At 39.8% G+C, this 20,702-nt stretch overlaps 1 protein-coding gene across 1 annotated transcript; it reads right to left on the reverse strand.

Moving 5' to 3' along the window:
• Positions 1-189: 189 nt before the first annotated feature.
• On the reverse strand, positions 190-20,115 carry ddc (dopa decarboxylase). Its single transcript, XM_085365198.1, has 14 exons — positions 20,095-20,115; positions 17,740-17,949; positions 17,360-17,473; positions 17,134-17,253; positions 14,209-14,343; positions 12,940-13,083; positions 12,366-12,432; positions 11,997-12,091; positions 10,607-10,674; positions 3,555-3,631; positions 2,739-2,758; positions 2,555-2,653; positions 649-750; positions 190-390 (listed from the first exon to the last, which is right to left on the reverse strand). Exons 2-14 carry the CDS (start codon positions 17,938-17,940, stop codon positions 190-192), a joined length of 1,443 nt encoding a protein of 480 aa, XP_085221324.1. The 5' UTR covers positions 17,941-17,949; positions 20,095-20,115.
• Positions 20,116-20,702: the final 587 nt, after the last annotated feature.

Below are 20,702 nucleotides of genomic sequence, written 5' to 3' on the forward strand. Positions count from 1 at the left end.
AATGTAATATTTACCACTGTTAACTCGACTGGATTCTTTGCTGCAGACAGAAGGAGAACTGCCTGTTAGACAAATTACTCCACATTCCCTTTATGACATTTTACATCTGCAAAACTCCATCAAACGTCAGTCACAACTTTGGTTATCATTCAGGGATCGGAGTGGACGACCCCTTTTCCAGCGTTTTTTTTAATGACTGGCCTCCTGCAGAAGCTCAAATGTCAGCTGCGTGATGTGCTGCCATGCTTGCTGGATGTGATGTGACTCAGTAGTGCGTGCACAGATGGCAAAGCGCAGGACAAAGCAGCCTGAGAGCTGACAAGGCACCAGATGGATCTCTCTGCTCTTGGTGATCCTTTTCAGCAACTCTTGGTTCAGTTCATTGGAGCCCTGAGAGGAGAAAGCAAGGAAGAATTACACCAGCTAGGCTTTGTGTCATGACTACTTAATAATTAGGTGACTGGATTAAAGTAATCACAGTCTTGACAGTCAAATTCCCATAGACAGGGAGCTCTGATATGCATTTTCTAGCTTTTCTAAATAATGCCCTCGGTGTTATTGAACCTTTGAGGTTTCTAGGTGACTTTTTTACTTTTTGTGACCACTGCAGAGATCAGATCATAGAGCTGTACCGTTGGGTGCTGTTACCTTGAGCCTGAAGCAGACCAGTCCCAGGACAACTTCAGCACAGATCTCAAACCTCTTGTCTGCTCGCACCAGACTCTCAAACTCCTTGGCCAGGGCCACTTGCTGTAACAGAGGATGTGAATTATTCATAAATATTTCATGAAATGTAAAAGATTTATTGTACATGCAAATAAAAGTGAAGTTTTTTTAAACCAATAGTTTTTTAAGCATTTGCTTTAAAAAAAATCCTTCACCTGCAAACAATATTAGCTGTAATTGGCATTATTTTCCACTAGATGCCAGTGTGGTTTGTTACGTAGCCTCGTGCTTTAGGATTGGAAGACTTTTTTCTTGTCATTCTTAATTAAAACCTTTCTTTTTTCTTAGAGCATCACTGCTTACTGTGAAGTAAATGCGTTCATCTGATTAAACAAGCATGCAGTGTGATATTTCACATTTTAGAAGAGACAATTCCTGGTGAGCTCAAATCAGACAAGTTCAAAATTTGTACTCAGCACCCATGAAATAGCCTTTATCAAAGTCTGCTCTGAAAATGTCATCTTCCTCATACTGATTTTTCTAAACATGGTACTTATCAAAGATGTTCCTAAAGTACAATTTATCCACTTAAGATCAAAGACTCTGCTGATGCATGCTGAAACGTGCGTCAATGCAGTTATCCCGGTTATATCGTTGAGCTTCCACTCAACTTTTCCAACTGGTAAATAAAGCCAAACCTCTGGCATAAATGGCCAACAATTGGTTGACTGTGATCTTGTTTCTTAAGTCCCAGCAGATAATCCAGTATCACTGTATTTGATTACAAGCTAAACTCCAGTGACCTCACTTCCTGTCCTACTGCTGACTGTATGCCAGGCAGAACTTTTCATACATATTATTCATATTTTGCGGTTTCAGATGACTGCAGGGATCGATTCTGCTCCTGTCACTTTATTTGAAATGGAGCATAAACACAAAACAGGCTGATTTGATTGACAGAGCAGACTGGAAGAAGAGAGAGCGAGTCAGACAGGGGTCATGCATCAAAAAGAAAAGATGAAAAGAAAAGGCATGTGCAGGGTTGGGAAAGGAAATGTAGTTTTAAATAGAAGATACATGCCAGACATATATGACTGCAGGGCTAATTATGCCGATGAAGAGATAGAAGAGGAGGGAGGGCAATGGCAGGACATTAGTGGTAAGGAGGATTAGGAGCAAAGAGTTCTAGGAAGCAGGAAGGCGAAGGCATTTCCCATAAAGGCATATATGATTTCCTGAAGTGTTTTTTTTTCTTTTGGAAGTGACTGAGATGTAGAGAAGTGGTGTGTGACAGATAAATGGAGGTGAAACAGCAAAGTGAGACTGATACCACTGGCACCACTGTTGGTACAAGGTTAATCTTTTTACTACATGGAGGATAAGAAACGCAGGTTAGCAGGGTTACAAAGCCTGAATTAGCACTAACACACTGCTACTTCTTAAAGTAATTGATCTGTTATTTACATCAGCTCTCACACATTATGGGGAATAATTGTCAGTAATCCCTGCACAGCTAAATGAATGGAATAAGTGAAATCCATCCATGCTCTTCTGCTTTAGGGTCACGGGGGTGCTGCAGCCTATCCCACCTGTCATAGGGTGAGAACCTGGAGAAAAACAACACCAGAGAAAATATGCAAACTCCTGGATTCAGACCCAGAACCTTCCTGCTGTAAGGTGACAGTGCTGACCACAGCACCACTGCACCATCCACATATGAAAGCATATATTTGAATAACCTCAAATTTAATGTGTAACAGGCAAATAAATGATCCTATTACTTCAAATTTTGACCACAAATGCCACAAATTTGAAGAAACCCTTCACATCCCCAGGAACAGGTACATTTGCCGATGCTGAGTGAGAGATCATTTTCCTGCGTGTTTACCTTGCGTATATGAGCTTGCAGACCTTTGAGCCCATACATGCGAAAGACAAACCACATCTTCAGTGAGCGAAATCTCCTTCCCAGTGGGATCTGCCAGTGCTGCAGGCCAGAATTGGATAAGGAGAGAAGTTATTACCACAATGTTCAAATCATGATTATTAATCATGATAATAATTCATCTTACCCGATAATCTGTGACCAGTCCTGTTGATAGAAAAACAGATAATGTTGTCCATTACATGTGCACAGTCTTAATTTTAAATAAAACCCCTTTAAACTACTCGTGTCAGCCAGCCTGCTTCCTGGTTAATAAGAATCGTAAGTGCAGTCAGTGCATTTTGAATCACAGACTAAACGCGTTTTGCACAAACAGAATAGGCGAAAATGGCATTTTATAAGATTATAAGATTTTATAAGATACAAGATCTATATTTTCTGAATGTAAAGCAACACACCACAGATTACAACTTGCATCGACTTAACAAAGCTCCAACATTAAAACAACCCTTTTAAATTCAAAATGTATCTTCTATAACAGCTGCTTTTTGCTATTATCTTAGCATACTGTTGATTGTCCAGGTGTTGCTGTCACTGTGCTCAGCGCCTCTATCTCACTAATCACAGGTAGCTCATCTCTGCAGAATAGATGTCTGTGTTAGCCTGGACTAATAACCACTAATTAGATTGAGGAGTCCAGAGTGCATGAGCATACGCTTTTGTAAGGTGCTTCACAGTGGTGGGAGGCACTGCAGCTCTCAGTCTTTCTGTCTGCTTGACAAGTAAATTACAGTGAAAATCTGAGACCATCTGCAGGCTATAGGAGAATTTGCACAGACACACAAAGTAGAAGCAGACAAAATTGTTGTATAGGAAATTCCCTGATTATATCTTTATAGTTTTTGTTTTTATTCAAGTCTCCAAGACAGGACAATAGTTTACCAATGGAATTTGGACAAATACTGTCGACTTCTAAAAGGATATCAGTGAAAACTATAACTACCTGATTCCTGGTTTTCATGTTTCAGGTAAAGTGGTTCCATTTTAAAGGCTCCAATGATGTCTGCTCTCTCCTTCACCCTGTGGACAAAAACGTCTTAATATGGCATTAAGCTCTAAGAAAAATGTCCAAAAATTTAAAACTTGTATATCAAAATTGAGTGTTTTACTTTATTCGTGGGGGTTAGCCACGCAAGATTTTTAGGAAAATTCCACCTCTTTTCAACCAATGAGTTGCAAAGTGAATATATGGTATAGAAATAATATTTAAACACTTTATTAAAACTTAATAAATGACCTTTTGGCTTTAGACCTGTATTTTTAAGGAAATCAGCATATGCTTTATGAAACAGGCTAGTCTGCTCTAGTTTTTGCATAGTTTGGAAATGAGTTATGGTTCATTATCCTGTAGGAGGAAACTGTCTCCAGTTGAGCAGTTTCAGAGTACAGGATGGTACCGTGATGTGATCAATTTCCTTCTGCTATCATATTTTCTCTTTTAATCTTATTAAGGTCAGAGGTCAAGGTCAAGGTCAGATTTATTTATATAGCACATTTCCAACAGCCGATGCTGCACAAAGTGCTTAACAATAACAATAAAATTAAAAACTACAGTGTAATACAATAATAACAATAGAAACAATAAAATAGAAGAATTGAAACAATACTAACTAATTCAGATAAATCCAAAATGCTTGGGTCATAATGTGTTAAAAGCCAGAGCGTAAAAGTGTGTCTTTAGTAAAGATTTAAATTGCTCAAGAGTTTGAGCAGATCTAATATTAAAGGGGAGACTATTCCAAAGTCTGGGACCTGCCACAGAGAAGGATCTATCACCACGAGATTTGAGGTTAGTCCGTGGAATGGACAACAATAGTTTTGAACTAGATCTCGTGGGTTTTCCTGGAGCATAGGCAGAGAGGAGCTCTGACAAGTAGGGGGGGGCTCGGGCGTTGAGTGACTTAAAAACAAAAAGTAAGAGTTTAAATTGGATCCTGTAGGGGACAGGGAGCCAGTGTAAAGAGGCTAAAATTGGGGTTATATGCTCTCTCCGTTTGGTACCGGTTAGCAGGCGAGCAGCAGCATTTTGAACCATCTGAAGGCGATGGATGGTGGCATGATCTAGGCCATAATACAATGAATTGCAGTAGTCCAATCTGCAAGTAAGAAAAAGGTGGATGATACGCTCGAAGACGTCAGCCGGAAGGTATGGCTTTATCCTGGCTAGCTGTCTTAGCTGAAAAAAACAGGACTGAACTACTGCACTCACCTGCTTATTCAATTTAAAAGAACCATCAATGTAAACTCCGAGGTTTTTTACATGTGTTTTACAATACGAGGAGAGGGTACCCAACGTGCTGTCGATATGATTGAAATTGCCAAAAATGACAACCTCAGTTTTGTTTTCGTTTAGCTGTAAAAAATTTAATGATAACCACTGTTTAACATCGTCAAGTGAATTTCTCAAGCATTTATCCATTTATTTTATTTTGTGTTGTAAAAAAAAAAACCCCATAACATCTAATATTAATATTTTCATTTGTAACTTCAACATCCTGATAATGCCTGTCGGCCTGTTGTTTTGCTGTTATGATTTAGTGAGACTGAGAATTTAAGACCTGTTAAGTGTCTGTTTTTGAAACATGAGACTCTGATGCACTTGTCCAGTTGCTCTGCTGTGCACCTGAATGTCCCACTTCTCCTTCTATTCTGGTTAGAGGCAGGTCATCAGTTTTATTTAGACATCACTGTCTGGCATCTTAATGTGTTTATATAATTGACAAAATTCATTAGACTATTCATCTGGTGAATAAGTGTTACTAGAATGCTGAAGTGATAGTTACTGAAAAAAACCTCTGTATTTCTACACACCTACACTTAATTATATCCATTTTTATATAATAATAATAATAATAATAATACTAATAATAATAATAATAATATTTACCTATATATTCTATACCCAAATGTGAGCCAGCACACTGGACTTCTCTGAAAATGAAGAAATTGATCAAGCATAACATTTGATCACAATTTTTTTTCTTCAGGAATTCTAGTGAATAACTAAAAAAATATATGTATAATGTGATTTCCTATTTTTCATCTATTATTAAAATAGTTCATTTGAAAATTCATGCATAACAACATTATCTATATTGAATAGAAAAAATATAATTGTGATTAAAGTGCTTGTGCATACTGGTAGATTAACCATTACAGAAACAGTGGTAATTACCACTGCTGTTTATTTAGGGGAGCTTTGTGATCGGGTGGTTTGCACATTTGTTTAGCACCAGAAATCCCAAATTTTTTCACCACCATGTAAAATGCTCCTATTAGCCCATACTTGACTTGTTCGTCCTCCAGATAAGCAGTTTACTGTACAGGGTGGGCCATTTATATGGATACACCGTAATAACATGGGAATGGTTGGTGATATTAAAGTCCTGTTTGTGGCACATTAGTATATGTGAGGGGGCAAACTCCTCAAGATGGGTGGTGACCATGGTGCCCATTTAGAAGTCGCCATCTTGGATACAACTTTTGTTTTTTCAATAGGAAGAGGGCCATGTGACACATCAAACTTATTGGTAATGTCACAAGAAAAACAATGGTGTGATTGGTTTCAACATAACTTTATTCTTTCATGAGTTATTTACAAGTTTCTCTTTGTTCATAGCCATTGACATGTCGAAGAGGTTAACACGTGAGGAGCGGATCGAAATTGTGTTGATATCTGGTGAACGCAGTAACCGGGTCATTGCAGCAGATTTCAATGCAAGACACCCTACGAGACCACCCATCTCCCATGCTACAGTCAGCAAACTGCTTGCTAAGTTTCGTGAAACTGGTTCAGTGTTGGATTTGCCAAAATGTGGACGCAAGAAAACTGTCACTAATGAAGAAACATCAGTGGCTGTCCTAGCTTCATTCAGCAAGAGCCCACAGCGTAGCACTTGCCGCATGTCACTGGAGAGTGGCATTAGTCGAACATCCCTTCGGCGGATATTAGCTACTCACAAATGGCACCCTTACAAACTCCAGCTACTGCAGCATCTCAACAAGGATGACCCAGATCGGCGCACAGAATTTGCCGAATGGGCAAAACAAAAATTGGAACAAGTTCACGCAGAAGATTTTGTTCAGTGATGAGGCAAACTTTTATGTGAATGGTGAAGTTAACAAACAAAACCACCGCTATTGGTCTGACACTAACCCACATTGGATGGATCCCTCCAAGACTGTTGGAACAACAAAAGTGATGGTTTGGTGTGGTATATGGGGTACAACGACACTGGGTCCATTCTTCATCAATGGTAACCTCAAGGCCACTGGATATTTGAACTTGCTACACGACGATGTGTTTCCCTCTTTATGCACTGAAGCTGGCACGTTCCCTGAGTTTTTCCAGTAAGATGGTGCACCACCACATCATGGGTGCCAGGTCCGAGCATTCCTAGATGAACAGTTTCCTGGAAAGTGGATTGGTCATCGTGGGCCAGTTGAATGGCCCCAAGGTCTCCCGATCTGACCCCCTTAGACTTTTATCTTTGGGGTCATCTGAAGGCAATTGTCTATGGTGTGAAGATACGAGATGTGCAGCACCTGAAACTACGGATACTGGATGCCTGTGCTGGCATTTCTCCTGCGGTGTTGCTATCAGTGTGTGAAGAGTGGGAGAAGAGGGTTGCATTGACAATCCAACACAATGGGCAGCACATTGAACACATTTTATAAGTGGTCAGAAACTTGTAAGAAAGAATAAAGTTATGTTGAAACCAAGCACACCATTGTTTTTCTTGTGACATTACCAATAAGTTTGATGTGTCACATGGCCCTCTTCCTATTGAAAAAACAAAAGTTGTATCCAAGATGGCCGACTTCTAAATGGGCACCATGGTCACCACCCATCTTGAGGAGTTTGCCCCCTCACATATACTAATGTGCCACAAACAGGACTTTAATATCACAAACCATTCAATTTTATTACGGTGTATCCATTAGACCCCATTTCTACAAAACTGCTCAAAGACGTCCTGCCATTAATTAATGCTTCAATCTTAGATATGATCACCTATCTCTAATAATCGGCTATGTACCACAGGCCTTCAAGGTGGCTGTAGTTAAACCTTTACTCAAAAAGCCATCTCTAGACCCAGCTATCATAGCTAATTATAGGCCAATCTCCAACCTTCCTTTCATATCAAAAATCCTTGAAAGAGTAGTTGTCAAAACAGCTAACAGATCATCTGTGGAGGAATGGCTTATTAGAAGAGCTTCAGTCAGGTTTCAGAGCTCATCAAGATTAGGCTTAAAACTTTCCTTTTTGCTAAAGCATATAGTTAGGGCTGGACCAGGTGACCCTGAATCCTCCCTTAGTTATGCTGCAATAGACGTAGGCTGCCGGGGATTCCCATGACGCATTGAGTTTTTCCTTTCCATTCACCTTTCTCACTCACTATGTGTTAATAGACCTCTCTACATTGAATCATATCTGTTATTAACCTCTGTCTCTCTTCTACAGCGCGTCTTTATCCTGTTTTCCTTCTCCCACCCCAACCGGTCGCAGCAGATGGCCCCGCCCCTCCCTGAGCCTGGTTCTGCCGGAGGTTTCTTCCTGTTAAAAGGGAGTTTTTCCTTCCCACTGTCGCCAAAGCGCTTGCTCATAGGGGGTCATATGATTGTTGGGCTTTTCTCTGTATCTACTGTACAATATAAAGTGCCTTGAGGTGACCTTTGTTGTGATTTGGCGCTATATAAATAAAATTGAATTGAATTGAATTAAATGGCCCACCCTGTACATTTACCCCTGAGACCACTTTTAAGATAAGATAAGATAAGATAACCTTTATTAGTCCCACACGTGGGAAATTTGTTTTGTCACAGCAGGAAGTGGACAGTGCAAAAGTTATGAGGCAAAAATTAGAATACAATAAGAATAAATACAGTACACAACTGTACAGAATAGAATAAAATAAAATACTATATACAGTAGAATAAAATAAAATAAATATACAATAAGATAAAAATAGAATACAAATACAAATACTATATACAACTGAGTAAAAATACAACGATGACAGAAAGGATTATTGCACTTAGTATTATTGCATATGTATGGATGTGTGTGCTTGATCAGTTAAAGTCTTTATTATGGAGTCTGACAGCAGTGGGGAGGAAAGACCTGCGAAATCTCTCCGTCCCACACCGTGGGTGCCGCAGTCTCCCACTGAAGGAGCTGCTCAGTGCTGTCACAGTCTGCTGCATGGGGTGGGAGATGTTGTCCATCAGGGATGACAGCTTAGCCGCCGTTCTCCTGTCACTCACCACCTCCACTGGGTCCAGAGGGCATCCTAGAACAGAGCTGGCCCTTCGGATCACCCTGTTCAGTCTCTTCCTGTCCCCAGCAGAGATGCTGCCGCCCCAGCAGACCACGCCATAAAAGATAGCAGAAGCCACAACAGAGTCATAGAAGGTCTTCAGGAGTGGGCCCTCCACTCCAAACGACCTGAGTCTCCGCAGCAGGTACAGCCTGCTCTGCCCTTTCCTGTAGAGGGCGTCTGAGTTATGAGTCCAGTCCAGTCTGTTGTTCAGATGAACACCAAGGTACCTGTAGCTGTCCACAGCCTCAATGTCCATACCCTGGATGTTCAGTGGTTGCAGTGGAGAATGCTTGTGCCTGCGGAAGTCTACCACCAGTTCCTTGGTTTTACTGGCGTTGATCTGGAGGTAGTTCAGCTGGCACCAGTCCACAAAGTCTTGGGTCAGACCTCTGTACTCCTTGTCGTCCCCATCAGTGATGAGGCCGACTATTGCAGAGTCATCAGAGAACTTCTGCAGGAAGCACTGGGTGGAATTGTGGGAGAAGTCTGCAGTGTAGATGGTGAAGAGGAACGGAGCCAGAACCGTTCCCTGTGGGGCCCCCGTACTGCAGACGACCCTGTCCGACACACAGCCCTGAGTCCTCACATACTGTGGTCGGTCGGTGAGGTAGTCCAGGATCCAGGTAGTGAGGTGATGGTCCACTCCAGAGTTCACCAGCTTGTCCTTTAGAACCGAGGGAAGAATAGTGTTGAAGGCACTGGAGAAATCAAAGAACATGATTCTCACAGTGCTTCCAGCGGTCTCCAGGTGAGCGAGGGAACGATGTAGGAGGTGAATGACGGCATCATCCGCTCCAATGCCAGGCTGGTAGGCAAACTGAAGTGGGTCCAGTGATGAGCTTATTAGGCGCCGAAGCTGAGCCAGGACCAACTACTCCAGGGTCTTCATCAGGTGGGATGTCAGAGCCACCGGCCTGTAGCTGTTGAGGTCCTTGGGGCGTGAAGTCTTTGGCACTGGTACAACATATACCTTCTTTTTACATTTTCTGAGGGGTTTTTAAACAGGAACTGTTCCTGTTTTCTTACAGCAACCTCGTATGCACTCTTTTTTAGTGTTGCCATGTTAATCTGAGACAGCCTTATTATGCTAAGAATATAAGTTGAATTCCTGTGTTTTTAAAATAGTTCTAAACCTTCTACTCTTTTTAATAATTTCCATGATTATATAAATATGAGATTTTTGATGTGCCCTCAGGCATTTAAACCCTACACAGGACACCTTTTTTGAATAAGGTTCAATGATTTTAAAGAACAGTATCAGACAACTAAAACATTAGGCTGTCTTATTGGTTATATTGTTATATTGTCAACAGTAAGAGAGTACGAGACAGGCAATGGAAAATGTTTTTTAAGATCCTCTTCCTCTAACCACATGTTGAGTTTCTAACTTTTTCCATCTTGTGAAACACATGTCTTGTTTTGTGGATGCTGACAGAAGAGGCAGGTGGAAGGCGTGAGTCTATTTTTACTGTGCAAATGACTGAGGTGTAGATGGATATCAGTAGTCATTGTTACTTCATGGGAGCATGTGTGAGGTGAACTTGAAAAGAAATTCTGTAACAAAACAAAACAGTACTGGATACTATAAATGGTGTGTGTAATGCTCCCTTTTTTAAATAATACTTATTTAACTATTGCTGCTGTCATATCTGGTGTGTGTTAGACATCTTACCACATCGCGGAGCAGTCAAAGTTGACTAAAAGCCACTTGTGTGGGTTGAAGTTGAAAGAGTCTGCAAACTAAAATAAAAACCAAAAAGTTAGCCACAGTGCTAAATCTTGAACAAAGTGATCGGAGACCAAATAATCCTGTAAAAAAAATATTTTTTTTTGTACATGCTTTGTACATGCTTATTTAGTCTTACTAGTGCCAAGAAAATCCTATCACCAACATTATTATCTAGACAGAAGGTGTCACAGTGTATCTGAAATGCAAAAGAGGAAGATCCAGCCATCAAGCTCACAGAATACACTGGAAATAACCCTTTCCTGACAGGGTTCATTCAAAGAGAGACAAACCAGTCTTAATCTGCTCTCATCTTTTTGTTGGCTATCTTCTGTAATATCCTTTTCCCTACCTCCACAAATGCAATAAGACAGCGCAGAGAGACAATGTGATATAAACCCCTGTCTGACAGTTGCCATGCTGACTGATTCAAAGTGGGGGGTGGTTGCTTCCTCGTCCCCGTCATTCATATCCTAGCAACCATCACTTCAGCAGGGCTGCTCTCTCATCCAAAAAGGACCGGGCTTCCTCTTCATGCCCTCATCCAGTCATTTTCACTGACCTCATAATGCTTCAAAGTTATGCAGTAGAACTACGGTGCTATAAATGAAATCCAACTATTGTTACATGTGGCTTAAATACTTTTTTTTTTGTCAGTGACGTTTAAATAATATTAGAAATTCTAAAATGATGTGTTACAGGTACAAACCCAAAATCAGCACTGGCAACAGCCACACTAAAAGAGAGGATGGAACAACAGCTGTTCCTTTTACAGTTAAGTCTGTTTTCTCTGTGTCTCCACCAACGTTGTTTGAACTTGTGTGTCTAATAAACAGTGATATATAAAGGTCTAACGCTGCCTCAGGAAATTACTCTGTCCTTATCTCTGCGTCTCTGCACAGCTTGGGGAGCAACAGCTGCCTCGGCAGCCTCAAAAGGCAGATTGATGCTCAGCGGTTTATGCTGATTGTTCGGTCTAACACTCAGCCCTTCACGCTTCCTCCTTGACATTAACGTTATGCCCTTTTCAGACAGTATACGGTTAGTGTTTGCTTTCATAGATGCAACGGCCGATACTACATGTGCAATCTGGCAGGATAGGTTTAGCACCGCCTAAATTTCTGACCACAATTAAACCACATTAATCACACGGAACCACATTAGTCACTGTACCGGCAATGATTAGAGTTAAAATTGTGCTGTGCCACTTTTGTGTTGGAGGTTCTTGTAGCAATCGTGATTGTAGAACCTTCATGAAGGACTAAAACATTGCGGCTAAGATTAGTCAGGGTCTTAGTGCACTACATGAACATGACAACTTGTACGTTTTACTCACCTCAACACCGTTCAACAAAGGTCTAAATTCTGGACAGATGAATGCACTCCCAGCATACGCCGCATCAATGTGCATCCACATATTTTCCTCATTACCTGAACAAGAAAAGGAGACATTATAAATGTTTGTAAGACAGTTTGTCAGTATAGATAACTACTATCAAATATTCTGGACCATCATAAAAATGAACTGAGATTATTCAGAAAACTGACTTTTTTGTTCTTTCTCAGCAAATTCATGAAGTGCATTTGGCATTTCTCTTCCTGGTCTTATTAAATCAAAGTCACTCTCAATGTGCTTGTTAGGATTTATTTGTGTGCTACAAAACAGAAAAAAACGAGTGTGTGCGGCAGCGACTTGTTGACTCACATAAGGGTCCCAGCTCAGTGAGGTGATCAAAAGCACAGGAGGGAGTGGTGCCCAGCGTCGCACAGAACTGAAACATACAAATATTGGACACACCAAAGTGCCGTGTTTCCTGTGTTTCCAATTTGACTGTCACAACTGTAACAGCTGCTGTAAGACATTGCTTTTATATCAATTTCTAAAACATAGATTAAAGATAGGTTATCACTCCTGACACAGCGATGATTCAGAGCTGCTGCATTTTCTTTAATATTCACTGATAGTGATCTGTAGGTCCAGATGAGCCAGGGATTATTGTCCTTAACCGGATAGACATACATTATATTCAACAGAAACAATGTTATCCTTCAGCAGAAGCCTCAGGGTGCATACAGCTGCATCACAGGCTAATTGTATCATTGTGGCTAACAGCTGACAGACGTGTTGCTCAACTGCTTGTAAGCTTTAGTAGCGAAAGCAAAGCAATGACAAATGAGAATTTAATTCCAAACTGTTAAAATCTATATTTTTTGGTTGCCGTATGTGTCTTTCTGTGTGATAGTTAAGTAAATGCATGGGGAGTTTTGTCTTTTCCTACATAGAAAGGGATGAGTCCAGCTGCTTTGTCCTCCTCCACCATCTTCTTAAGCATTTCCCTTCTGACAGCATAACGGTTATCTGTGGGCACCTTCCTCATCATGACTGCTCCAATCAGAGCAGCACGCTCCACTGAAGAATGGGCCTTAGGACAAAAGAGATCCAGCTCAAGTGAGAACAACAATTCAATCAAGTTCTTGGAACACCTGCTCCTTTAAGTAGCTGCATAAAGCTGCCATGCAAACAGCTAAGTTCAGCTTTATGGATACTAAATGATTTTATCTGATTATTATGCAGGCAAAAGGTCAGAGAGCACATGTCAAGTCTCACAGCAATCAATTGCAGACAATCAGCTTATTAAAACAAAGTGTTCAAACAACAAAGTACTATGAACTGTACAGTATGAAGTCAAGTATCACTGTAAGTGACTCAAAGTATTTTAGTCAAAAGTAGTTGTGATGTAGTTTTATGCCATTTGATTCATGCTGTAAAATTTAAGTAACACAAACTAAAGATGAAGATTTCTTTCCTGTGCTTAATTTGTTTTTGGCTAACAGTGCACAATACTAAACGGCACAAATCAATCAATTTTGAATTACCTGCAGGAGATTATCACTAAACATAACTATTCACTGTGAAAAAGGCATATGTTGGATGGATTTGTTGCTCCTGAACAGGCAGTAGACAAAAATCGCCGATCTCCCTGTAAAGGTCGGTGTGGCCCTCGGGCGACTCCCTAACACAATCACAAAGTCAGCCTGGTATTAAACCTGATCCGAGCGCGCTACTGCCTGGCTGACCCTCTGTCTTCCTAAATTGCTGTTACTGACGTAACCGCTGCCGTCACATGGACTGCCGTTTAACTGAGTCTACTTAAAGAAAATCTGTGTTTGTAATGCATTTCATTTATCTTTATGTCACAGTTGCGTAACTTAAAACTATATACCTGCAGATATATTAAGCTGTTTTGAAATATAGCAAAGCTAATAACTTGCATGTGAACTTTAGATGAATGTAAACACTGTGACTATGGTTCTTCACAGTTGTAATAATAAACAAGTAAATGTTAAAGTGATGGAAAAAAAACTAAAATTTAAGTAAAGTTAGTCATTTTGAGATGAATTGTAGAATTAATGTAGAATTATGGACATGCATCAGGCAAGTAATTGCATCGTTTATATGCAAGTAAAGTTGATAATTTTGATCACATCAGGAGTTTGCATCAAATAACAGAAGAAGAAGAATAGTAGAAAGTATATGTTGCTCTTACTTGGTCAGATGTGTATGCCACCAGCTTGGAAAGGATTTCAGACTCAGACTTTTTGGCATTGATCGTCTGGACCCGTCTGACTGCTTTACAGCGTGCAGCGAGCAAAGATATCAGGGTGGCCTCACTGGCAGTTCCCTGTTGAAGAATTAAGGAGGCTGTGAAGCAAAGCCTTGCTGCTGTGGATGTTATTTGACTGTAAAAAAAAAAAAAAAATCAGATGCTACATGGTTGCCAGTCAACGCCAGTCATCCTTTTGTTTACGATGGACTCTTGGAGCTTAATTATTGGTTTTTAAAGGCAGGGTTTCTGCAGGTGTTCTACAAATTGTCTAGAATGTTGCTGCTGTGTCACATTACTTCTATCCTCTTTGCACTGGTTCCCTTTAAAATTTAAGGTTCAGTTTAAGATTTTGTTGATCCATTTCTTTGCTCTTAATAGTCCGAAGCCTCCCTTTATTATTGAACTACTTCATCTGTAACTGTTAAATCTTAGATCAGCAGATTAGTGCTCATTGACTGTAGCTGAGTTCAGGTTAAAGACAAAAGGAGAAGACAGCGCTTCTGTTTTCTTGCTTTTATTTTTGTGGCTCCCAAGTTGTGGAACTCACTTCCATTGGAGGCAAGATCAGTGAACACTGTTGATAAAAAGAAGCTGGTGTCCTGTGCAGGATTGCCTTTCATTAGTTTTATTAATTTATATTATTTTAATTTTTGTATTGTTTTGTTTTTTAAGGACTTTGTGACTTTTGTTTTTTGAAAAGTGTGCTATAAGTAAACTTTAATTCTTTACTTGTAAAAAATTAGGCATTCAATTATTATTTATATTTCATTTTAGAATAATGAAAGCTATTAATAGAGAATTTAATTTCCATCTTTAAACCCGAGACGATATGTTATGCATGTCTATATACATTTCAATCTGAGATGTCTGTGGTCCCCTATGAAAATTATTTAATGATAAGGATTCTGTTATATCTCTTTTGTTAATTAACTATGTCTGTATGAAACTTTGAGAAACTTTGTTTGATTAAACATGTAAAGTTTTTGTGCTGGTGGATAGTCCCTTTGACTGCATGACTCATGTTTAGACCAGAAAAAAAGAAATTTGGAAATTGTTGTTTGAAAATAATCATCAACCAGCCAGCTGATACAGTGGCAACTGTTGGAGCTGGATATTAATAAAGTGAAGCATGGCTTCTAAGGTTTGTGGAGTCCTTTTCACAAGGAGATCAATGAAATGTTAAAATCACCCAATTAATAGGCACAAATCAGCAGAAAGAAATTACATCAGTGGTTTTTAATCAAACTTTTGTCACTGACTAACTCCAAGGGATGAGTGTGAGGCTTGAAAACTCGTGCTAGAGAGCTGGGTGGAAGGCTTGGTTGAATGTGATTTTAGGATTTTGGACATGCATATAGATCTGTAACCAGCTATAAGGACATCTGAAATGTGAAGATTTTGTAAATATAATAATAACAATGCAACCTTTCACCAGAAGCATATTGTAAGTATTTTCAGATGTGAAGGCGGGAAGCGCTAACCAATCACGACTCTGAGAGCTTGTGCAATGTAGTCATCATGAAGGAGTTTAAAGCTTTCTGCCTAGTCAGGTGGTAAAACTGGGTTTATGACTCTGTGTGTAGAAAGTTGCCTTTTTATTTTAAAAGGCTTTCAGATAAAGGGTCCCTACTCCTCTGTAAATGAACAAACCATGTAACAAACTGTTTTATGAGGCGATGTGAAAATCGCATTAGACTTTGGGACCATATCTGGATGCACTGAGTATCCTGGTTTGTAAATATATCAAGAACTTTGAAATTCTTTGAAAAGCATGAGGACACAATGGGTTTTTCCAGCTTTCACACACCCAGCTGTACTAATAGGAAAATGTAGCCTTTTATTTTTCATGTATATTTGATTCTACCTTTTATCAGCTGAAAAGAAGAACAGAAGCCAAGATGTAGTACTGCTAAAGATGAACTGTGTAGTTTCAAGAATTTAACATGTTTTTGAAATAAATGTATAATGGTCACACACACAAACATACACACACTTTTTTAAATTGAAGCCATTAGTCAATTAGCACATGTAATCTTTTTAAGTAGTATTTTTCTCTGTCATCACGATTCATACGGGGTAAAAAGGGAACTCTAAGGTCACCAGAGGTTTTTTTTTAACCATCCCACTTCCCCTTTGTGTTGGTATAAGGTTTATAATAATAGGTCTGCAACGTGCGGTCACAACACTCAATTAGCCTTGCTGCAGCGAGAAGAGCCCCATTCGTTGCCATAGTGAGCCGTGCTAAAACAGGAGAGAGGCAAGACAGAAACAAAAACACGATGAGCCAGATGAGCACGCACACAAAAAACACGCCCTCACACTCAGGTGGTCACAATAGAGGAGGCATGAAATGATCTGTCATCAGAGTGTGCTCTCATGCTCCACCATTCAACATCCCATTAACACACACACACATATATATAGAGTGTATCCTCAGCTATTGCTTTCTGTATTTCTGTCAATGGAACACCAAACTAATGCTTAGCCTTTTTCCACACGAAACAATCCCAGCACCGTCATTGTCATCTCTGCCTGCCTGTGGATGACACATTAAAAGGCAATTTCCTGCCAGTTTTCTGCTGGATTGAACCAGACAGAGGCAGAGACAACAAATCAATAGCATAAAAGCTGGTGATGAATATGAGCACAGGGGCAACCAGGTTATTTGTATACACATAAAGACTCTCAAAGTCAATCTGCACCGAAACTTTTAAACAATAACATGTATAAAAGTGTCAGTTAGAGCCACTGATCTTCAAACTAGTGTTAAAATATGCAGAAGCTGGTTGGACTCCTTGATAGTGGTAGCCAACCAAGTGTTTGACCAAAGCACACATGCAATGAACACATACAAATGACCGTTACCTGAATGACACCACCTCCACGGCCATGTGTCCCAGCTATAAAACACTCAGGCAGCTGAAGCATCTTCCCAAGCCAATCTAACATCACTGTCTCTAGCTCGGTGCAGGCTGGGCTGGCAGCCTGAAACCACACGGCCAAAATGCAAATGAAAATGTCAAACACTTCAGATATGGATTAATTTCGAAATGCTGAGTCAGATACAGGAATACAGAAAGGTTTCAGTTACCCAGGAAAATCCAATGCAGCCAATAGCTCCACAGAGCATGTCGGCCACCATGGCAGGGTAAGAGGATGCTGCTGGAAAGTAAGCAAAGAAGTACGGGCTGTGCCAGTGGGTGACCTGGAAAAACACAAAACATAGTACAAGTGGTTATCTAAATTCATCTTATTCCTTATTTTGAACAGCTAATTGACCATCCTATATGGCCCAACAGAGTCCTAATATCCTGCAAACAACCCTTTTAAAAGCTGAAGCTTTAACCAGCAACCAGTTTCTACCAGATCATCTACTAAGTTTAAACTGCTACACCAGAGTTGCCTGAACCTCAGAGATATCTAAATCACAAATGAATACATTTATACCCCCAAAATATATATAATATATACCCCTGGCATTATGACCCTCTCGACGTCTTTTATAATGTCCTCATAGCTTTCTGGCTCCAGTGGTGCCTCATTGGGGATTAAAGAGCGAAGATATCCTGGTTCCAGATCTGGGTAGACGGGTCGCTTCTCTATGTTTTCTAGGTAGTCGGCCACATAGTCTACCATCTCTTTGCCTCTGCGTCGAAATTCTGCTGCATCCATGGTACAACTGTAAGACACCACAGACACTCATTACCTTTCAGTTTTTGTTGTTGCTTTGACTGCTTATAAATGATTTTGGTGTGTTTTAAGATTAAGATACTACAGAGTGGTACCAAATATTTAAAAGAGCAGCTATATTAGCACACAGAAGTTTGACCTTTGATCTTGCTGTAAGATGATGCTAAGTTATGTCCGGAGTTTTTGATCATGAGGCGTTTAAAATACATAAAAGCAGTTAAAAGTTACATTTAGTCACTCATTAATAAATACATATACACTCACATTCACTCAATCATATACACTTCATCACCTGTACTGGCTTAGATCCTCTTTTGATTTCATAACTGCATTAATTCTTTGCTGCACAGATTCAACAAGTTGCTGGAAACATTCCTCAAACATTTTGTTGCAGCAGATTTGTCAGCTGCACATTTAAGATGTGAATCTCCCTTTCCACCACGTTGTCGTCTTTGATTGAGAACTCGTTGTGTTCAAGAAACCAGTTTGAGATGACTAGAGCTTTAGGGCGTAGTACGTTATCCTGACAGTAGTGGTATCTGACGCGGTCTTCTGCAGCTGTAGCCGATCTGTTTCAAGGCTGTGTATTCAGAGATGCTTTTCTGCAAACGCTGGTTAAAATAAGTAGTTATTTGAGTCATTGTTGCTTTCCTATTAGCTTTAAAGAGCCTTGCCATTCTCCTCTGATCTCTGGCTTCAGCAAGGGACTGTAACCCAGAGAAGTCTCTGTGTGCCTAAAGGCTTTGACTTGTTGTCATGTGATTTCATGATTAGACATTTGAAGCAGTTATTATATGTACAGTATCTGTACTGTACATACTGTATATAAGCACAAACATTCTGAATATATTTGTCTCATCTCAAACTATAATTCTATTTTTAGAGACAGCTCAGGGTTCAGTATCTTACCCAAGGTTATATGAGAATCCGCTTGGCCACTTGAGCATTTTTACACATGCCACATATCCTGATTCTTTAATATTGAGGATAAGAACAAACCAACACTGGCCCAGATGAGTTCAGTCAAACGATGATTTTATTAAACACACGCGTGGGAAGATGTATACTGTAACAACATCAGCATAGATCTCCGCTAAAAAGCACACTTCAAAATGGTTTTAATATGTCAGGGTTCAGCCCTTTCTTGCGTCAGCGAAGAATATAACATGCATCAGTTACAGTTAATGATTGATTAACAGTTAATGACAGTTAGACAAGTTCCCATTATCAGCAACATTTTTACCATACATGGCTGTTTGTTTCAACCGTCTCCCCCTCCAGATGGTTCCTGATGACTTGTTCATTTCACGTTTATTTTAACACCTCTTGCATCAACTGTTACTATGCAGGCACAAATGCAGTTACCAGCAAAATGTATCTCTCACCTCTGACCTAGAACTTCATCTACAGTTAGTTGTGTCTGTAAGCGTGCTTGCCTTGGCCTTCTTGCACTCTGGTCACCTTACACAATAGATCACCTGGACATTCACGCCAGACAAAGCTTATGACCCTCAAAAGGACTGAGCACCACATTTGCGAAGTGTGTATAAAAATAGCTACAACTACAAGTTTTAATAAGGTGGCACTAAAGCAAGCCATGTTAGCACTTTTAATTCCGCACACAAAACTTGATTAATCCTGGAGTCACGTAGCCACAGTCGTTCGGGTTTTTCTAATTGCTTTCTTCTTTTATTTTAGTCAGTTTATTGAGTTTTTCATAGCGAATAGTTCTTCCATTGAATAATTGTTACAGAGGTTTAGAGGCAAACAACATCCTGGCATCTGGATTTTTAACATGGGTCAGACATGGATCCCAGGTCCTTTCAAATAGCCTAATACAGCCTTACTGGCCAGGATCAACTTAATTTCTTCCAATGTGAGAGAATAAAGGACCTCCCCAATTTAGCATGTATACAGTAAATAGGTGAGGCTGGAGATTTCCTGTTTAATAGCATTAGTTATCTGGCCAGCAGAACTGTGAAAGCTTTTAAATTTAACAGGAGTGAAAGTAGCCTCAGTGAATAGGGCAGTCATGGCATTAGGAGTAACGTCGCTTCCAGTTAACGTGGAAGACATTTAAAAGATTTCAGACAAGAAATCATGGCCTTTTCGCATAGAGGAAACACAGTATCAAATATTTTGCGTGCTGAGCTTTAGCATAGGGAGCTTGATGTAGGATCTGACATGGGACAAGATTGTGTCTGTTCATTCTGACAGTAAAATGAGAAATTCCTTTTGTATTTATCCTGGCAGCCATGGAAAGATTTAGGAGTAAGTATTTCTATTTCTATTTATTTATTTATATAGCACTTTTAATAACAACAGTGGTGTTGACCAAAGTGCTGTACAAACATACAAATTACACAATAAAATAACACACAATAAAATAGCAATATCAATTAACATCAATGCCAAATAGCTAATAACAAGTGAATAAGTAAATAACGCTCATGCAGTCTTAAAAGCCAGTGAGCAGAAATGTGTTTTAAGATAGGATTTAAAAAGGTTAAGGGTAGGAGCCTGTCTAATGTGGAGAGGCAAATCATTCCACAATTTAGACTGCACGACCGCAAATGCACGATCACCTCTAAGAACCAGGCTCGACCTTGGTGTGGCCAAGAGCAAAAGATCACCCAATCTAAGAGCTCTAGAGGGAATACAAGTCTGACTGATACCCTGGGGCCTGTCCATTCAGTGCTTTATAAGTCACCAATAAGATTTTATAATTTATTCAAAAATGTACA

Source organism: Diplotaxodon limnothrissa, linkage group LG11, assembly GCF_057381915.1.
Source record: "Diplotaxodon limnothrissa isolate DT_005_m linkage group LG11, D_limnothrissa_male_GT1.1, whole genome shotgun sequence".
NCBI lineage: Eukaryota > Metazoa > Chordata > Actinopteri > Cichliformes > Cichlidae > Diplotaxodon > Diplotaxodon limnothrissa.